Source organism: Monodon monoceros, unplaced genomic scaffold (assembly GCF_005190385.1).
Source record: "Monodon monoceros isolate NGI ecotype Baffin Bay Population unplaced genomic scaffold, NGI_Narwhal_1 Super_Scaffold_22, whole genome shotgun sequence".
Classification (NCBI taxonomy): Eukaryota; Metazoa; Chordata; class Mammalia; order Artiodactyla; family Monodontidae; genus Monodon; species Monodon monoceros.
The window spans coordinates 38520271-38542086 of NW_021703779.1; the positions used below are offsets into that span (position 1 = coordinate 38520271).

Consider the following 21816-nt stretch of genomic DNA (forward strand, 5'->3'; position numbering starts at 1 on the left):
CGTAATGTGAGTGTACTTGAAGAAGTAAAGGAAAGAGCCCTTGGTGAGGTAGAGAAGGCAGGGGTACACATTTATAGCCCAGGAAGCAAAGGACCATTTCCTCAAAGACTTTGTTGCTGATATTAATTCCTTCTCCAGGTGTGCTGTGTGGCTTAAATCGTTTCCTATCCCATTTCTGTGGGGATGTAACCATCTCAGGACATTGGAAGCACTGCAGAATCTGTGGAAACAGTTTCCATGGGCAGTGGCTTTAAGAAGCTGGAGCTTGGTTTGAGGTTGCCATGGCAACAGCACTGCTGGCTGGATACATCATCTCACCCAGGCTCTCCTGATCTAATAACCAGGATTAACAATTGCCTGAACTCTCATATGAGGTGTGCTTTTAGCAGACTTGGTGTTTTTTTTTTTTTAAGCCTCTCTAATAAATCCATTGACCTATTTTATGTTGGTTTCTCTAAAACCCAAATGGTTGAAGAGAGAGAAACCAGAAGAGGAATTATATTGTTGGGTTTTTTTAAATAAATTTATTTATTTTATTTATTTATTTTTGGCTGCATTAGGTCTTCGTTGCTGGGTGCGGGCTTTCTCTAGTTGCAGAGAGCGGGGGCTACTCTTCGTTGCAGTGCGCGGGCTTGTCATCGTGGTGGCTTCTCTTGTTGCGGAGCACAGGCTCTAGGCGCGGGTTTCAGTAGTTGTGGCTCGCGGTATCTGGAGCGCAGGCTCAGTAGTTGTGGCGCACGGGATTAGTTGCTCCGCGGCACGTGGGATCTTCCCGGACCAGGGCTCGAACCCGTGTCCCCTGCACAGGCAAGCGGATTCTTAACCACTGCACCACCAGGGAAGCCCATATTGTTTTGTTTTGTTTTGTTTTTTTGCGGTACGCGGGCCTCTCACTGTTGTGGCCTCTCCTGTTGCGGAGCACAGGCTCTGGACGCGCAGGCTCAGCGGCCATGGCTCACAGGCCCAGCTGCTCCGCGGCATGCGGGATCTTCCCGGACCGGAGCACGAACCCGTGTCCCCTGCATCGGCAGGCGGACTCACAACCACTGCGCCACCAGGGAAGCCCATGTTTTAAACTCATTATCCCTATTTAAAATACTTAATTGCAAAGTGATTAAAGTTTCTCTTGTGCCATAATCTGCTATTTTCCCTTTTTCAGGTTTTTGCATTTTGAAAGTGATCAGATCCTTATGTACATAATAGGGCTTTAACAAACTCTGTGCATTTAGCTTCTCCAGGCTCTCTACTGTCACAGAAAACCACAGGACATTTGGGAGTTTGGGGTTCTTTTCCTCCTAATGGGCTCAGTTTGCCATGATTTGGGAGAGGAAGAGCTCTTGGTGCAGGGGCAGGGATATTTTGCCTGTGCCCGCTTAGACCTCTTCCTTCAAACACACCCATGGGAGATTCACAGGCTAGACACTAGGACACTTGAGAGTCTAGGACACCAATGAATCTCATACACTTGCCGATCTAATAGACTCTCTCCCAGACTTGAGACTTGACCTGAGGCCAGGAGTCTATAGGTCTGACAGTGTGTGTTGGAGCCAGCTTCTACTGTCATGAAAGGACTGATCCTGATTGAACACTTCTCTTCCCAGTTTCACGGTCAATGATATCACATTGGTAGTAATCACACTGGTGATTTTGAATCAGCCATGTGGAGAGTGTATATACACCATGGAAACCCAAATGCTGCAAATCAGGAGTCCCCTCCATCCCCTGAGGCCAGGGATGGTTGTTAACCATTTACCAGCAAGCCCCTGTGCTAAACCCTTTCCCTGTCTTGGAGGTGGGGAGGGGTGCCAAGAGAGGTGGGTGGGAAGCAGGCTTCTTCTATTGTCCTAGATTCTATGTGTCCATTAAATGATAGAAAATGAATGACAGGAGGAGCTGTAATGCACAATGCTCTCAGCTTTGGCTAATCTATATTTCTTTGGAACAAGATGAAATAGGTTTAATATGAGATTTTCTCTTTTCATAACAAATATTTGATTTGAAAGTAAAAAAATATTTGATTTTAAAATCTGTTTTTTAGTAGCTACATTGTATTTGGTGACTTACCTTCAGACTTAAAAACCTTTTCTTAAAAAAACAAAACAAAACAAAAAAAACCTTTTCTTTTCTAACAGTTTTATCCCATTTACCAAAAAAAAAGACAGGCTTTTATTTATTTATTTTGAAGTTTATGTCAAAAGCCCTTAAACTAATCTGTGGAGTTGACATACGATTTTTTTTCTATAAGTGATTACTGAATTTTGTAGTGAGGGGAGGGTAGGATGCACAGTGATACACAGAATAATAACAAAAAAGAATTAAGGAATATAATTCAAGATGCCTGATTCAAGATGTAAGCAGACATTATCTTAGGTTTTTTTTTTTTTCCATTCGAATCAACAGACAGCCACAGTCAATATATTAGAAAAAGCCTTTCTGGACTGCAAGTGTTTGCCTGTGCTTTATTTATGACTTACTGAGTTATTTATTCAAAATTAGTTATTAGTTATTATTCAAAAATAACTTTTTCTAATGGCATCTTGATTGTATTTCCATATTCTGTATTTTCTAGCTTTAAATTACCATGGAGGTTCCTTATCAGAGTCTTCTTCACAATAAACATGCAAACTGAAACAGTACCCCCCCCCCCCAGTTTTTTCAGCATTTAAAAAAATATTTTTCTAAATGACTTAAATCTTCCCCCTTCAAATTCCAAGACCTTTTGGAAACCATTTTTCTGGAATCCCTTTTAAATGTTTTAAACATGTTCCTTATTTCTCAAACTAAGAGCTTAAACTTTCCTTGCCAGGATAGGGCCAATCATTTTCCTGTAATGCAGACCAACCATTTTTTTTTTCAGCTTTTTGTTTGTTTGTTTGTTATTTTGGGAATTTTTTTAACATCTTTATTGGAGTATAATTGCTTTACATGGTGTGTTAGTTTCTGCTGTATAACAAAGTGAATCAGTTATACATATACATATGTCCCCATATCTCTTCCCTCTTGTGTCTCCCTCCCTCCCACCCCTCTAGGGGGTCACAAAGCACCGAGCTGATCTCCCTGTGCTATGCGGCTGCTTCCCACTAGCTATCCGTTTTACATTTGGTAGTGTATATATGTCCATGCCACTCTCTCACTTTGTCCCAGCTTACCCTTCCCCCTCCCCATGTCCTCAAGTCCTTCTCTAAAACGTCTGTGTTTTTACTCCTGTCCTGCCCCTAGGTTCTTCAGAACCATTTTTTTTTTTTTAGAATCCATATATACATATGTTAGCATACAGTATTTGTTTTTCTCTTTCTGACTTACTTCACTCTGTATGACAGACTCTAGGTCCATCCACCTTTTTAATTTTGTTTATATCCTTAAATGCCAAAGTGCGAAACGACCTTTGTCACTGGTGTGCTCATTTGTCCTGGCTCAGCTAGCCCTGCTTCCCTCCCCTCCTTTAGCCTCTGGAGTAGTGTTTATTTACTATTGGCACTGAACCCCACTCACCAAACTTGTTGAGAATTACACACTAGATTCAATTTTATTAAGGCTTCAGCCTTATAAGTGAGGGTGTAAGAAGTAAAAATTTTCACTTGTCAGGAGACTTTGTTGTGGGCATATCAAGCACTTGGTATCCTTATCTGGAATATGGGGTAATGAAATCTATTCTGAAGAATGGTTGTGAGAGGCAACAGGAAGGGCACCTGAAATTGATCTGTAGGATGTAAAGTGCTAAACCAACTGCCAGGCTGCCTCTGGGGGCTGGACAGCTGCAGGTCCCACTGCTGCTGGAATTCAGAGCCACCTCTGCTTCTCTTCAGAAGAGGAGCTACTCGAGTAATTCTAGCAAACCCAAGGGTGTTTTTATCTATCTAATTGGTTTATGGTTAGATTGACTAAGGGGAACTGGGAAGAAATTCAACTTTTTGCATCTTGAGTTTCTCTGCTTTTAAGTACAGAGTGGTGCTTTGAGCCTAAAAATTATTCAAATCTTTTGACCTAGTAATCTCTGTTCTAAGACTTAATCCTACAGAAATAGTCAGACATAACAACAAAGATTTATGCATAAACATGTTTTTCATTACACCTTCATCCTTTTTTTTATGATGGTCAGCAGAAGAAGCCTTTGGCTGTGTCCCAGAAAGCACATTGCACCAAGGTTTGCAGACATTAGTTTGCATTTATTTAAACTGTCACGGGATGCCTTTCTTTGTGAGCAGATTCCAAATATTCGTTGCACACCTAAATCTTGGGTGGATGTCAGCAGTGTAAGGGTACACTGTACTTGAAGGAGTCAAAAATACATACAAACATTAGCAGACAGCAGTGCTGGATATTATGGTTTAGCCTCCCTGCATTTTAGATCTTACAGACCCAAACTCATCCTTGACTCTGGCTATGTATATTTCATACCATTCTGTGTATGAACAAAATACTGTTGTCAGTCTGGCTTCTCTGAGAGCAGACATCAAGACATAACTAGCCATGTAAGAGGTTTATTGTAGGAAAAGCTGGTGAAGAAAGGAGAAAGAGAGCAGGAGGGGGCGAGTTGTTTTAAAAAACAAACAGAAAAACCCAGGGTACTCCTGTATAAATCCTATAATCTAGATTTTGTTGATTGCATCCCAGTGGTATTATTTAACATGTTTTTCTGGCCCCTAAGTATCAGATCTAGAGGCTGGATCACATTAGAATTTAGATTGTTTGCTCCTTCCCTTTCTCCCCACCCTCCCCCCCTCCCTTCCTTCCTTCCTTCCTTCCTTCCTTCTTTGTAACTACTTCATACATGGTGGTATGTGCTTCCATTAAGAGGCAAGTAACATCTGGTTATCTCTTTTTTTTGTCATGTTAGCAGCTGTTGACAATCATTGCACCAGATCTATTAATTCATTAGGGGTTGCAAAATGCTGATGTTCTAATTATTCCTGTCTTCACTTATGAGCTAGCATACTTTTATACAGCGAAACCTCCCTTTGTTAGCTATTTGGTTGCCTTGAGGTTTGGTGCAAATAAGGAGGGTAGAATGAATGCCAAATTGTTTTTTGGGGTTTTTTTGTTCTTTTGCGGTACGCGGGCCTCTCACTGTTGTGGCCTCTCCCGTTGCGGAGCACAGGCTCCGGACGCGCAGGCTCAGCGGCCATGGCTCACGGTCCCAGCCGCTCCGCGGCATGTGGGATCTTCCCGGACCGGGGCACGAACCCGTGTCCCCTGCATTGGCAGGCGGACTCTCAACCACTGCGCCACCAGGGAAGACCCTTTTTTGTTTTTTTAAATGATAAGTTTGTTCCTTAGCATTCTCCAAAGGTGACCAATGAGAGGTTTTGTTTGTTTGTTTAGTATTATTATGAGTGGATTTAAGCCATTGCCTTTGTTATTATTTATTTATTTATTTTTGGCTGCGTTTGCTCTTCCTTGCTGCACGCGGGCTTTCTCTAGTTGCAGCCAGTGGGGGCTACTCTTTGTTGCGGTGCGCGGGATTCTCATTGCGGTGGCTTCTCTTGTTGCGGAGCACGGACTCTAGGCACACGGGCTTCAGTAGCTGTGGCACGCGGGCTCTGTAGTTGTGGCACACAGGCTTAGTTGCTCTGTGACATGTGGGATCTTCCCAGACCAGGGCTCAAACCCGAGTCCCCTGCATTGGTAGGTGGATTCTTAACCACTGTGCCACCAGGGAAGTCCCTGTTATTTTTACTTGATACTCAAATTGTTCCATCTCTAGCCAGTGGGAGTTCACCTAGGTAGGTTTCTGAGCCTCTTTGTCACACTCCTCGTGGTCTCTGTTAGCCTCCTTGCTTTCTGGTGACTTGAGGTTCCAGACCCATCTTGTATATTTCCTGCCCTAAATTTGCCCTTAATTTCATTGTTCTTTCATCTAAATTTCCTGATCTCCAGGCCCAAAACCCTGGATCTCAGTGACAGCAGCCTGATTACTCATTTGCTTTATTCTGCATTATATACATAATGGCCTCAAAATAATAGTTCTAATCCTAGCACCCACAAAATGATTACTGAACAAAATGTTTGCAGCTCTTTTTTGTCTTTAGGATATATACCATTAGAACTGTCAAGTTACTGAGTTTTAAAATCACTAAGAATAGTTCCTCTCCTCAACCACTGGTATACATATTGAGGTATCATTTGTATCATTTTACTAAACTTATCCCTGGTGTCATTCTTATTTCCCTTTCACCCTAATATTCTAACATTTTTTTTTCTCCTTGAAATATGTTTATCTGTGTAGTCTGCTTCGTATTTTTTGTAACAGGAGGATAAAGATAACTAGGTATAAGATAGCATTTGAAGTGCAAAAATGTATTGATAGATTTAAAAATGTGAATACAGACATTTATTTCCTTACTCTGTGAGCTGAGAAGTCCCAGAAGCAATGATAGCCCAGTAGTGATGGGCACACCTAGAACCCAGATCTTGATTTCTAATACTGTTCTCCAATAAAAGGAACCAAGGCTCACTGAAGAAATAGCTGATTGTAGGGCTGGGCAGAGAAAGACAAGAAGAGCCTGGAACATCTCTTAATGCCAGAAAGTAAGGAAGTGCTCAAACACACGCATACACACATAATGATGCAGGCACATCAGAGGGACACAAGAGCTTCCCAGTGACCAAAGCTGAAACAATTTGAGCAACAAAATAAATAACATAGTATTGGACTATAGCCCAAAGTATAAAACAACTATGTATGACTCCATAGGGGTATAAGTCAGTGGTTAAGTAAATAAATAAATGGGAGAGAAGAGGCAAATCTCCTGTGCAGATGAATTTCAAATCATTTATGTCGATACTCCACCCTCAAGGAAGTAGGACATACCTCCCTACTTCTTAAGTGCAGGCTGTACATAGACTTCCTTCCAAAAAGTATAGCATGGAAGGGGAAAAAAAGAATAACTTTACAGTGGAGAAACCTGGCAAACATTACCTCAGCCAGGTGAACAAGATTAACATCAGTGATAAGTCATGTTGATAACATGCACCCTTGATATAATGTTAATCCACAACACTTTCCTCTACTTTTCTGGTATTACTATACTTTTGTTTGCTTGTGTTTTGCCTTTTTTGAGCTGTACTGTGTGGCTTGCAGGATCTTAGTTCCCTGACCAGGGATTGAACCAGGGCCACGGCAGTGAAAGAACCAAGTCCTAACCACTGGACTGCCAGGGGATTCCCTTACTATACTGGGTTTAAAAATCTATCTTCTATGAAGGTTTTTGTTTATGAGTGAAAGCCTGTACTCAGCTTTGAGCCAATAAATAAAGTATGAAACATGGTTCCTGCCTTTGGTAACTTTTAATCTAGTGGGGAAAACATGATATAGCAAGCATGTAATCCAGGTTTAAATGATAGGAGGTCATTATAGGGGGGGTTTAAATTGAGAAAAGCACAGAGATACTGGGGGCTGGTGTAAGCCAGGGGGAATTTCCAGGAAAACATACTTCTGTTTATACAATCAGGATTTCTAGAAGAGTGGCGTGATAAGGGTTGATTTAGGGGTTCAACAAATTCCCTTACATATGATTATCACCAAAACCCCCCAAATATATTTTTTAAATTATTACATTTTTTCAACCAACCTTATGATAGATAATAAAATTAACTTATGATAGATAATGTAATATATGCTAGATTATAAAATTGGTGGCTCAGTTCATCACAGTGTGCTCAGAATTTATTAGATAGCACAGTCAATGAATTGTGTCTGATACCTGCATTTATATTATATGTAGACCTGTTTAAATGTTGAATGTTTCACATATAGGTGTTAATATGTTCCTCGACTTTGTTTTCCTTTTTTTTCCTTTTAGGATTATCTGCCGCCAAACTCTTAGCAGAACATGAAGTTAATGTTTTGGTTTTAGAAGCCCGGGACAGAGTTGGAGGAAGAACATACACAGTGAGGGTAAATGATTTTAATACTTAACGTATAAAATCTCACACAAACTAGAGATGGGGGTCACTGGAAGTCACAGAGCTGGAGGAAATCTCAAGAGTTTATGCAGTTAAGCCGTTGGTCCTCCATAACCCTAAACTACTGCATTAAATAAGTATCTGTTCTTTTCAACAAGCACCCACCAAAGAGTGACAGCTTCTGACCTTCAGTAGCTTACATTCTAGTGAAGAAAACAAACGTGAACAAATAACTTCAATACAGCGTCATCATTTCCATACTAGAGACCTAAATAGAGTATATAGCGTCTCAGGTGAGGTTACGGTTGGGCTGGACTTGAAGTGACTGTACGTTCACCACACACACACACACACACACACACACACACACACACAGACATACACACACAGTATAGGTTCCTTATTTATTTATCCAAGAATACACAACTTAAAAGAAGTGTGACCACAGTAAGCAGAGGCAAATGTAGCATATTTCTGTGTCGATTTTTCCTTAGTCCTTGTTCCCTAAGAGGTGTGCTGCTCCGGTGGGGTCAGCTAGACATAAGGAAGCCCAGTTCTTGCTACATCACTGCCTTTTTATACCTGGGCTTACATCACCGTTTTGGAAAAATGCATGCTAACTGGTGTTTACTACTATTTGAAGAAATGGTTGCAGGATGTTGAAATCTGGAACTGATGAAAGTACACAGGGAAGAAGGTAAGGTAGAAAGGAAGTACGGACAAAGATGGAAGTTTGGGGAACATTAAGATTTAAAGGGGGTGCAGAGGCAGAGGAGCCAGAGAGAAGCAGTGGAGGCTGGGGAGGAAGACCAGATTAGGGCAGTGCCATGAAAATCAGCGGAGGAAAGAGAAGGGGTGATACATCGAATCAGATGCCAGGGGCATTTGACACAGGATGAAGGCTGAGTAGGGGCCCTTGTGTTTGGCATTTAGAAGGTCACTAATGAGCCCCCTTGCTAGAGCACAGAAACAGAGCGCTGAAGGCTGGAGATTGGCAGTAAGGACAAAAACAGACTGTTGAAGTGACTGGAAGGACAGGAAGCCTCTATCTAATTAGGAGATGTGTCAGATTTATAACAGAATGGCTTATGCAGTGATCATAACAATGGGTTAAGCAATACAAACATTCAGTTATTTTACATAAGAAGAAGTCCAGTGGTAGGTAGTCCAGGCTGGGGCCGGGGTTCAGCTTTGTCATAGAATCTTTAGGCTCTTTCTGTCTTTCTGCTCAGCCATTCTTTTCCTGTTGGCTTATTGCCTAATGGTAACCAGATGGCTGCAGCATCTGTCAGCATCAAGTCCTCACTCAAGGCAGGAAAGAGCGTGAAGAGGCGGCCCCAGTCTTATCTGCAACAAAGCCTTTCCTTTACCAGAAGACCCCAGCAGACATTTGCTTTATAGTCTCATTGGCTAGGTTCGGGGCACACAGCTACCCTGAGCTGCTAGGGAGCCTGGGAAAGCAAGTCTTTAACATTTCCAGGCTGCATAATAGAAGCAGGCATGGGAAAGGGGGAATATAAATGGATATGAAATAGCCAACCAACATCTGAACTAGGATATTGTACCAGCCGTTTCAGTCACCCCAAGCCAAGCTCCCCTTCTGTCATTCACTTTCTGCCTTTTTAGATGTACAGGGATGTATCATAAGCCTATTTTTACCTTGCTCAGCTCTAAGAGTACCCTACAGCCTTGCTACTCAAAGTAACCTGTGGGCCAGCAGCCTCGGAATCACCCTGGAACTTGATAGAAATGCAGAATCTCAGGTCCTGTCCCAGACCTGCTGAATCTGACTCTGCATTTTGATAAGATCCGTAGGGGATGCTACAGAAGTGCTGCTCTTTGGTGTATGCTCACTTGCTTTAAATTAATGTGAATCCAGATTAATTGCATTTGGAGAATTTGAGTACCTCCTCAGATGTAGTCCTCTGAGAGGCTATTGGTCTGGGAGTGAGGAGACTGGGATTCTGGCCCCTGTACCGGCCCGACACACTGTCATACCTTGGGTAAGTACTATTAGCACTTTACATGTCACTTTTCTCATCTGGGCAGTGAGATATAATCTAAATGTACTTGAAGCTCCCTCCAACTTCAAGTTCTAATTGAAGGCAATGTGTTGTAGTGCAAAAGAAAGATTGCATATTCTGCCTGTACCAGCTTGTTACATATGATTCTCCTGTCGTTTTCTGAAAAACATTCCTTTATTTTGGAGATAGGTATTAAGTTGTCCCTTTGCCCTACTTTTCTTATCTCTAAAACCTTTTGGTTATTAAATAGGAGCATCCGTCGTGTTACGGATTTTTCAGTTAAGAACAAGTTTCTTTGTACAAGGGAAATGAGAATTCCAACATGCTTATCCCCATCTATGTTATTGTCCCAGGCTGCTTTTTCATGCTACATCATTTATATATGTCAGCACCATACAGGAACTATTGCGTATTAGGCATCATATTAAAATTCCCTTTAGGTATGTGAGAGAGGAACTCTGAAATGCTTAGAAAGTAGGACTTGACATCTATAAGATTTAAAATAAATAGAAGGGAAAAAGGGGGGGCTTTACAAAGCAGGGACAGAAATGGTATTTAATCAGAAACTGAATTTAATATTCTTACAGTTGCTTCTACTAGAATAATCAATTAGGATTTGGGGAGGAGATGCCATAAAAATTACTCTAGATCTTTAAGTATCGAAATGTCAAATTTGATATTGTCATTTGGCAACTGTTCAAATAGATCTTCTATTTGTTCAGAACCTCCCAATTTTTCCTAGTGTGATTCCCCCATAATTCTTCAGGACCAAATTAATTAAGTTGAAATGCCTGCAAGGCTACCACAGGGTTGGTGTTATTTGTTTCCTAATATAGTTGCGTGTTTGTGGCCTCTTCAAAGGCTGAATAATGAGATCAAATGCAAGATCCTAAAGACTGAGGGGCAACATAGCAGAATATGGTATTACAGTTCCAGTATCTTCATGCTGAATCTGGGGCACCTCCTTTCAAATGTTTCGACTTTGTAAAGAAGCATTCTGTAAAACGCCTCATGCTTTTTACTACTTCACTTAGGATTATTTACTTTATAGTGTCTGTGTTCTAAAGACATCTTTTTTGGAAACTCCCAAGAATTCGGTTACTGTCTTTGTTAAATTTTATTGGAATACTGACTTCAGTTTTGTGCTTCCTGTCTTAAAAAGGATGTTGGAGACTAGAGAAGGTTTGGAGCACAACACCAATAGTTAGTAAAAGGGAAAGTTAGGATTATATGAGGGACAGATGAAAGAAGTCAAAGGAACAGATCACTTCTGGTATTATGGCAGAGTGGAAGCCTGATTGACTCTCCCTCTTAAAATGCTGAATAAAATATACTGTGCTACCCTGAAGTTAGAAGTTTGCAGATCTCCTGGACGTTGAACAGACATCTCAAACTTCACACATCCAAACTGAGTTTCTTTTCTTCTTCATCAAGAACACTATTCTAGGGACTTCCCTGGTGGTCCAGTGGTTAAGACTCTGCACTTCCACTGCAGGGGGCACGGGTTCGATCCCTGGTCGGGGAACTAAGATCCCGCATGTCGTGTGGCATGGCCTAAATAAATAAATAAATAAAATAAAAATTAAAAGCTTATCCCCAGCACAAGAAACCATGAACAAAATGAAAGGCAGCCAACCAGTATGGTAGATAATATTTGGAAACCATCTATCTGATAAGGGGTTAATAACAAATTATAAGGAACTCATACAACTCAATAGCAAAATAAAACAAAAGAAACAGGGGCTTCCCTGGTGGCGCAGTGGTTAAGAATCTGCCTGCCAATGCAGGGAGCATGGGTTCGAGCCCTGGCCCAGGAAGATCCCACATGCCGCGCAGAGCAACTATGCCTGTGTGCCACAACTACTGAGCCTGCGCTCTAGAGCCCACGAGCCACAACTACTGAGCCTGCGTGCCTAGAGCCTGTGTTCTGCAACAAGAGAAGCCACCACAGTGAGAAGCCCACGCACCACAACGAAGAGTAGCCCCCTCCCGCCGCAACTAGAGAAAGCCCGTGTGCAGCAAAGAAGACCCAACACAGCCAAAAATAAACAAATAAATTTATATTTAAAAAAAGAAACAAACAAATCCAATAAACTGATTAAAAAAAAAAAAAAGAACACTATTCCAGCAGCCTTCCCGGTAAAGGAGGATGGCAACTCCCAAAAAAACTCGGAGTCATGCTCAACACTGTGAGACCCCACATTCATTCTGTCAGGAAATTCTTTTGGCTCTGCCTTCAAAATATACCCAGAATTCAACCCTTCCCTCCACTTCCGTGGTGCCCAGCTGTGGGAGCCACCATGATCTCTAGGGCAGATTATTGCAGTAGCCTCTTAAATAATTTCCCTGCTTTTTACCCTTGTCCCTTATAATCTAGCCTTAGCCTTAGTGCGACAGCCAGAATGAACCTTTCAAACCTAAGTCAGATCTTGGCACTTCTGTGCTCAAAACCTTTCAAAGGCTGCCCTTCTCACTCAGAGTAAAAGCCAGTGTCCTTTCAATGTCTTGTGACGCGTACCATGATCTGCCCCCTTCCCCCCCACCCCCGCCCTGCAACTTCTCTACTCTCATCTCCAGTTCTCTTTTCCTTGCTCACTCTGTTCCAGACACATTGGCCTGTGTTCTTTGAACACACCAGGCAGATTTCTCCCTTAGAATCTTTGCAGTGGCTCTTTCTTCTGCCAGGAACGCTCTTGTCCCAAATATGCACATGGATAACTCCCACACCTCCTTCAAGTCTTTTACGCAAATATCACCTTTTCTCAGAGGCCTACATGTCCCTTGTATTTGAAGCTGAAATCTTTCCTCCTCTCCTCTGCAGTTTCAATCTGCCCTGTCCTTCTCTAGTTGTTTTTTTTTTCTTTTTCACTGTTGTTATCAACTTCTAAGATACTTATTTATTATGTTTGTGGTTCATTTTCTGTCTCTTCCTACTAAACGAAAGCCCCTTGAGAGCAGGGATTTTTATTTTGTTCACTGATGTAACAGAAGTTTCTTGAACAGTACCTGGCACCTTGTAGGCACTCAAGATATAGTTGTTGAATGAACTAATGAATCCCCAAAGCAAAGTAAAAACATGAAGCCTAGGGATTAAATGAGCTCAAAATTTGACTTTCACCTTGAATGTCTGCTGAACCCTGAAGACTCTGCAATTCCACCGTGATGGCTGTATGGCATGCAGGGAACAGGAAATAAAATCCAGAACCTGGGAATTTAATAGGAAACACTCCAAATTGGAATCCCCTGTGCTATACTCTGTACATGAAAGTGAAAGAGAAATAAACCTTACCCTTCTAAAAGGGAGAAAAATAAAGCTTGCCTTCATCCATGGCTTCAATCTAAATTTACACTACCTATATGGTGTGAAAAACCTTGGACAGAATATTTAAAGTGCCAAGGTGGCTGGCAGAAATAGACTCAAATCATTTCCACCCAGGCCTCAAATAACTTACACAGAAAAAGTTCTAAGGAAAATCAGCAACTCATAGTCAAAAGTGACAGCATACAAGGAAACAAGGCACTAAAGGAAAATAAATAGAAAAAATGATCCAGAAAGATTTTGCAATAGTTGAAGTATACACAGAATAAAAAATTACTGTAGCATGTTTTAAAGAAAAGACGTGCTTAAAATTAGCAGCAGGGAAAAGAAACTTAAAAAAATGATCAAGTAGTTTAAAAATAATTTCTAGAAATGAAAATGTACTGATTAAAATGAAAAAACTCAGGGACAGATTAAACAGTGCATTAGACATAGCTGAAGTGAATGAGTGAACTAGATCAGAAGGAATTATCTATAATGCAGTTCAGAGATAAAGATTGGAAAATACGTTATGTGGGGCAAGGGCAGGAGCAACTAAGACATGAAAGATAGTGTTATGATGGTATGAAAAAATAATGGCTGAGGATTTTCCAGCATTGTTGGAAGATACCAGGAAGCCTAACAAGTCCACAGCATGAAAAAGGAAAAGAAATTCTCACCCGCACACAGAAGCTGCAGTATACCAAAGAAAAGAGATCTTAAAAAAATTCCTTTAAGTCTAAAAGTAATTTTTTTTAAAAAAGAGAAAGACAAATTATGCATACTTTAAAAAAAATCAATAATTAGACTTATTGATTGCTGTTGAGTGACCCTTCAACAGCAAAAACAGATGCCAGAAGATAAACAATATCTTCACTGTTCTGAGAGAGAAAGAGAAAATAACCAGAATTTGTTACTTGCTAGAACTATCTTTTTATCAGACTGACAAAAATAGAGAGTTTAGGACCCAGATTAGAGGAAATTATAAAGGCTGTGTTTTAAGAAGAAGGAAAATGATAACAAATTAAAGGTCTGAAATTTAAGAGGAGACAATGAGCAAAGATACTGGTAAATATTTAAATAAAATTCAGCAACATCAACAGAATAAAACAAAATAACATCAAATTTGTTGGGAGACAAATAAACCTGAAGTAAGGTACTTTTATGGTTTACAGATTAGAAGAAGGTTGATCACAGTTGATGCATGAAGGTTTTGTATTTTTCAATAGAAAGATAATATATTGATAAACTTTAGAATATATTAAGTATGCATGTTAATATAGCTAGAAAAAAAATAGGCCTGACAGTATAACTTCCAAACAAGTAGAAGAAAAACTTAAAACAAAAGGAAGAAAACCCTTAATCCAAAAGAAGAAATCAGGCATAAAACTGTTAAAGTGGGACAAATGGAAAGCCATAATAAAATAAGTAAAGTTAAGACATTTTAAAAGAAATAATAATATAAATGGGCTAAACTTCTCAGTTAAAAGGGGGGAAATGTCAGAATAAAGAAAACTCTAACCGAAGGATAGAAAAAGAGATAGTATACAAATACTTATCTAAGCTATTTTACCTATATTAATATCAGACAAAATAAGGTTTAAACAAAAAAATGTTTCATTGAATTAAGTTTCAATACATAGTGATAAAAGACCCAGAAGACCAAACAATTCTAAACTTGTATATGTATATACTGAATAATGTAGCCTCAAAATATAAAGCAAAAATTGACAGGAATCAAAGATAAATGCCCAATAGTGTAGGGGATTTTTAACATACTTTTCTAAGTCAATAATAAATGAAGCAAACAAAGGCTGAGCACAATTAATCTTTTTCTAATGGACATGTATAAAACATGCATATTACTTAACAGAAGACTATGTTCTTTTCATGCAGAAATGGAAAATCTTTGAAAATCAACCATGTGCTAGGTCATAAAGTAAGCCTCAAGGATTGATATCATATAATCCATATTCTTTGACCACAATGCAGTTATGACAGAAAGATAACTAAAAAAATTCCAGTTGTAGAAATTAAAACATGACAAAACTTTTAGAAACATAGATCTAGACAGAAATTGTAATGGAAATTTGAAAATACTTAAAACCGCACAATAATGGAAATACTAAAATAAAGTTGTGGATGTAGCTAAAACCATATTAGAGGAAGATTCATAGCCTAAATTTTTGTATTAGAAAAGAACAAAAGTATGTTCTTTTGTTGAATGAATGAGCTAAGCATGCAAGGAATTAGAAAATTAAGAGTATAAAAAATCCAAAAAAGAGGAAAAAAGAGCATAAATCAATGGTATAGAAAATACTCAATAAAGATGATCAATGAAACAAAGGTTGATTCTTTGAAGAGTCCTATTAAAACTAGACAAGTGTCTGATAAGATTTTTCAAGGAAAAGGAAAAAGAGACATCTCTAAACAATAAAAGGGATGAAAATGAAGATATAACTACTGATACAATAAACAATAAATAAATGAAAAGAAGAGATCATGAACTTTAAAGCAATAGTTTTGAAACATATGAAATGTATATATGATGAGAAAATATAATTTAAGAATAGAAAGAAATTTAAGAAATAGAAAACGTGAGTAGTGCTTTAACCACAAAATAAATTGAACCTGTAATTTAAATTTTTCCCACAATGAAAACATTAAGCCTAGATAGCTCTACAGGTGTGTTCTACCTAATGGTCAAAGAAGAGATTATTCTATTTATATACGAACGCCTTCTAGAGAACAGAAGGAAGTATGATTTCTAACTCATGAGATTAACAGTACTGTAATACAAGAAAACAGACAAGGGCTGGAGAAGAAAGGAGAATCATGGGGCAATCTCAGTCTCACTTATAAACACAGATATAAAAATTCTAAACAAAATGTTAGCAAAGCATATCTTGCAATGGAAAGATAATATCAGGTTATATTACCCCAGGAAGGCAAGGTTGCATAATTCTAGACAATCGATTTTCTGGAAATAACAGATTAGGTAAATTATCCCAACCCTCCCACTACATATAAGGAGACTAGACAAATTGCACTGTGTACACACACACACACACACACACACACACACACACACACACACACCCCTTCAAAGCATCAGAGAGCTAACAAGATAGTGAAGAATCACTAGACCAACATCCAGAAAACATTGACCTGCTTTTTCCCCTGGGGGTGGAGAGGTGAGAGTTTGCTGACCACTGAAGAAGCAAGTGAGAGACTGAGAAGTACTTTTCAAAAGTCTTACAAAGCTAGGGCAACTGAAGGTCAAGTCCAGAGCCCACCAAAGTGTGTGTATATGGAGGGATGTGTTGGTAAACTCCTTGTGCTTTGGGTTGGACTGTGTCCTAGCGCTAAGGGTGAACAGCAAAAGGACTAGGCCACGTTGCATTTCAACCTGCCTTCAAATTGTCTCAGGCACACAAAATGCAATAAAGTTATCTAGTATTGTTAGCGTCCCCAGATGCTGGGCAGAAGCAGTCATAAATCCTCTCTGAGAAAGATATAATCCTCCCAGGATTCAGATAATTTCTATATTTTCTCAAATTCAGTCAGTGGGACACAATAAAAAATAATCAGGCAAACAAGGAGAAACGGCAACGCGAATTAGAACTGGTATAAACAACAAAATAGAAACAGACCCATAAGAAGTTATTACAAACACATGGAGGAATTATTACTCACCAATGCACAATTTTATTTTATTTATTAATTTTTTTTACAATTTATTGATTAAACCATGGGGAAATGTGTTACTAAAACAGCTGAGGAAAATGGAAAAGTGCATTTAAGAAGAGGAAAGTAAATTTTGGTTTATGGAGGAAGGTTTGCATATTTATAAAATATTTTTTAGGTATATGAATCTTTTCATACCTTTTGGTACTCTTTTCCTATGATGCATTCTTCCCTGCAAGTGTTTTAAAATAGAATCAGGAGCCCACCAGTGTGGGCTGATTGAAGATTTCATCTGCTGGAAATCAGAGAATTAGGTCTAATAAAACTCTGGGTGACCCCTCCAGCAACAACCCCAAAGAAAAGCATAGAAAATAAAGCTAAATGCTTTGAAAAGGATCTAGATCGGCAGGGCGTACTACAGTGTTCTTTATTGTTTATGCGTGTTATTGCTGAATCAGCCTCACCAATAACTCGACAAATGGGATTGCTTAATGATGAGTGTACTATAGGGTTGGAGTAGAGTAGAAAGATTTGCTATTTTCAGTGGCACTTTATAAGAGAGATGTAAGGCACATTTAAATTGTAAAAAATAAACAGGGTTATTTTTTATAAGACATAGAAACATCTGTTTTAGAGTTCTAACTAAAGTCTTCTGGACACTTTTTCTGTTTCTACAGAACCAACATGTTGATTACGTAGACGTTGGCGGGGCTTATGTGGGACCAACCCAGAACAGGATCTTACGGTTATCTAAGGAACTGGGTTTAGAAACTTACAAAGTGAACGTAAATGAGCGTCTTGTTCAATATGTCAAGGTAAGCCTGATGTTTGACTCAACTGACCAACAGGGGAGCATTTTATTTGGGAAAGCATTTGGTTTTGCTTTTAGTTGTTTTTTCTCAAAGCAATCATAAAAGTAGGTTCTCAGCTTTAAAGTAGTACTCTGCCTTTCTTTTCTTCTTCTTTTTAAAAATCTTTCTTTCTTCTTCTTTTAAAAAATCCCTGCGGACTCCTGGATCACTGCAAGTGATCATGCTTCAGCTTGGTTCTCCTCCACCTCACCCACTGTGGCCCTTGAAGGCTACACTCCTTCCTTCCCCTCCCTCTGGAGGTGGGGGAGACACCAGAAATAGACCCCCCCACACACACACACAGAGCCCAGGCAGCCCCTGAGGCACCTATGAGGCAGTTCTAAGGCCCCAAGGAACACAACAGTTTGAGGCCACTTCTTAAGACTTTGAATGGGTCATTCATCCTCATCCTTACCTGACATTTCTTTGCACACTTTGATAATTTTCTCTGCACCTAGCCATGACTCTTGGGAAGTCTAGCTCAGTTGTGCAGTTTCCTACTGTTTAAACAAGAGATTGTTTAAACTCTAAGTGCTGATATCCACTCAAGAAACAGCAGCTGTTGCCCATGTTATTCTTTCTTACTGAAGCCAAACATGGAGCAGCTGGAGTCTGGAAATGTGCCTTGAGAAATCAAGTTTCCGATCTGACATTGTAGCCCATTTCCTGGAACTAGAGTCATCAGGACAGGGGTTATTTACTCATTCTAATGCCAGGATTCCCACACCTCTTCTCACCACCACATCACTTCTCAACAGACACATTTAAGCCTCCACTCCACCGCAGCAATCATGTGGGTCTGGCATCTTCAGGGCCTTTCAGAGCAGGGAATGAAGGATACTTGAAGTATATGCACACCGATGTGCAATCAGGGAGATCAGGAATCTTGGGAAACTCTGATAGCTGATCTGGGTTGGTTTGGGATGCTTGGGAAAGTCTGGCAGTGAGACACATGAAAAAACAAACCAGTAGCCTTTAGAAAAACTAGGTTCAGAGGTCAAGGGAGAAATGAAGAAACTACAAAAGAATTATACAAAGTGTTTATGAATGCTGGCTTCAACAGGCCATGATCAAAAAGGAAAAACTCCTTTGCTTCCCCACTTTGTCATCTCTGCACGGCATGTTGTTTACCCAGACTAGTAAGTGATAACAAAGGTAAGAGTAATAGCAACTAACCTTTATGGAGCACTTTTACCTGTATTATCATATTTAATGTAGGGAGAGAAACCAAATCCTTTGCACTCAACTGCTAATTAAACAGTCATATAAATTCACTGTCTAGTCCAACTGGGAAGCATATGGGTCTGATGATTATCCTGGAATCTGAGCAAACTTATGCTCTACTTTACAGAGGAGAAAACTGAGGTTCAGTGAGGTAAAGTGACTTGAACAGAGGTATAAAACTAGTAATGGTCTGCCTACCCCCTGAGCATGCGCTCTTCATGAATTTTAGGATTTACTTACAAATAAGCACATATTTAAGATGCTAAACACTGTTCTTTTCATTTAAGACAATCTCATCTAATAAAAAGATGAAGAATAGAAATACTATTCGGGAATTCCCTGGCGGTCCAGTGGTTCGGACTTGGTGGTTTCACTGCCGTGGCCCAGGTTTGATCCCTGGTTGCAGAAGTAAGATCCCGCAAGCCGCGCAGTGCAGCAAATAAATAAATACTTACCATTAAACCGTCCTCTCACATACTTTACCCTGCCAAGGAACACATATTTTCACCCAAGGTAGACAGCAAAGTTAAGGTAAAAAACTAGTGCATCAGTTAGAGATTAATTTATTTTATCTGAATAAGTGCCTTTCTGCTAGTGTTTCTGATAAATCATATCATTTCTGCAATGAGAAATACTCAGGGTAGTGGATGTTTTTATAATGACCAGGAAACTAGAAAGTGAGGAGGCCAGATTAGGGAAAAAGCAGAAAGATATTCATCTAACTATTCCAGGTAAGACTGATGATAAACTGTATAGCAAAAAATAATTCCACTTATTTAAGAATATCTCAACTCTCACTGTTCTGTTCGCTTCTAGGGAAGAAAAGGCATTTTCCCCCTGGCATGATAGTGGATTGGGTTAAGAGTGCAAATTGTTTTTGTGACACTTCCTGCATCAGCTCTCGTGACAACCCCAGCTTCTGTAATCTAATACAGTGTATTCTTTTCTGTAAATAACACTGAAATGAAGTGGGTGAATCACTGGAAGATTGCCACTGTCTAGTTAAACCAAGCCATATTCTTTATGATCCAGATTGCTTCAGGTCTTAAATTTTCCTGATGTGCAGCCTTAAAGAATGCTTCCATTGTTTCTTCTGTCAGCAGACTGTAGTGCATCCAGTTTCAACCTACTCTAGGATGATTTTTAGTATTCACCAGGGAACTATTCTTGGCCTTTGCTAGATTGTGTTTACAGTGCAAGTTTTGACATGACTATGTGGCGTTCCAAGCCTGAGCCTCAGAAGCACTGGGGACCGATGTTAGGTGGTGTTTTCCAACCTGTCCCTTCCCCCAGAGACTAAGTCTATCTCCTTCATTCTTAGAAGGTTCATATGGTTATGCTAAATTCATTCACTGTTTCAGTAAGTCGTTACTGGACAATCAACTCTGTACCAGATATTGTTGTAGGCTGGAAATACAGCGGTGGATACATGATCCAAGTTTCTGCTCACATGGAGCTTGCCATCTCAAGGGAGGAGATAAGTAAATAAATAATATTCGCTAACATTTCTGCCTTTATCCTTCATGGATCTTGTGAATAGAATCTCTATTCTAATTCTGGTTTAGTAGATCCTGATTCTCATGTAATAGGGTTCTTGACTGGTTCCTACAGTGAGCAGGTTTTATGAATGTTGTGAATTCAATACGGCTTTATTTCGGAGACTACATCTGATTTGTGAAGTTAATATAAATTAATCATGTCTTTAACCTAAAAGGTGGCTTTGAAGTGGTGTCAGCTAGATATGTTTAAAGTGTTCTCTATGGATTCTTTTCTTTTGGAAGGTGTAAAGGAAGCAGGTGGACTTGAATGCCTCTTGGATCGATTGATTGATTACTTGCATTAGTAAAGAAGATGCACCATCATTACGATCGTTTTATGAGTTAGTTTCATTGAGTTGTGGAGACTTAAGTTTAGCAGTGCCAGGTCTTGGAGAAGAAGAAAGAAATACTTGATTCCTCTTTTTTTTTTTTTCTTTCCATGGGTTCCTCCAGATCATAATAATGCAGGTAGGGTGTCAAGAGGGAGAACACTGCCAGAGATGGAGCAAGGCATTTTGCAGGAACTACTTTAAAGGAGACATTGACATTTTCATGCATTCTCACTTTCTCCCTGCTTTTCACATCCTCTCTAAATAAAAATCAAGACTATAAATATAGACCACACATTTGTTTTTAGAGGATGGTGTGATAAAGATTTATTTAAAACAACATAGGCTTTCCTGATAGTAACAGCTCAGCAAGCAATTTTTCCGAGTATTCGTTCTGTTCTTCCCACAGCCATTTACTCCATGTTTCTATGCCAACGACTGAAATCACAGGCTTTTCAGAACGTGTGTGTTCTGGAATACTAAGTAATTTTTTTTGTTGTTGCTAAGAGGTGAACTTTGTTTTAGCCAGTAGGCTGTATTGAAAGCAGAGGATGTACTTTTGATCAGTTTGTCTTAATGCTTCCAGATATAACTGCGTCTTTGACCTCTTGCTTCTAATAGGGTGTTTCTTTTGGATTCGGGACAACATATTTTTAAGCTGCTTTTAACACCTTTCCATACCAACTCATAGAACTCTTTTCTTTTGTCAAAGAAAATTATACTTTCACTTTCAACCCCTCTCAGTAGGAAACTCAAGAAGCCAAAGGTGTTAGGCTCTTGTAGGGATGTTGATTGTCGTGTCTTTTTTTTTTTGCGGTACGCGGGCCTCTCACTGTTGTGGCCTCTCCGGTTGCGGAGCACAGGCTCCGGACGCGCAGGCTCAGCGGCCATGGCTCACGGGCCCAGCCGCTCCGCGGCATGTGGGATCTTCCCGAACCGGGGCACGAACCCGTGTCCACT

The 21816-nt window shown here is 39.8% G+C and overlaps 1 protein-coding gene across 1 annotated transcript in view; it reads left to right on the forward strand.

The window, feature by feature from the left end:
- The window catches only part of MAOA (monoamine oxidase A), a 73124-nt gene that overhangs the window by 10280 nt on the left and 41028 nt on the right, over window positions 1-21816 (forward strand). Inside the window, exons 2-3 of the mRNA XM_029240493.1 lie at window positions 7803-7897; window positions 17592-17729. Of these exons, the coding sequence (XP_029096326.1) occupies window positions 7803-7897; window positions 17592-17729 (233 nt within the window). The remainder of the gene's footprint in view (window positions 1-7802; window positions 7898-17591; window positions 17730-21816) is intronic.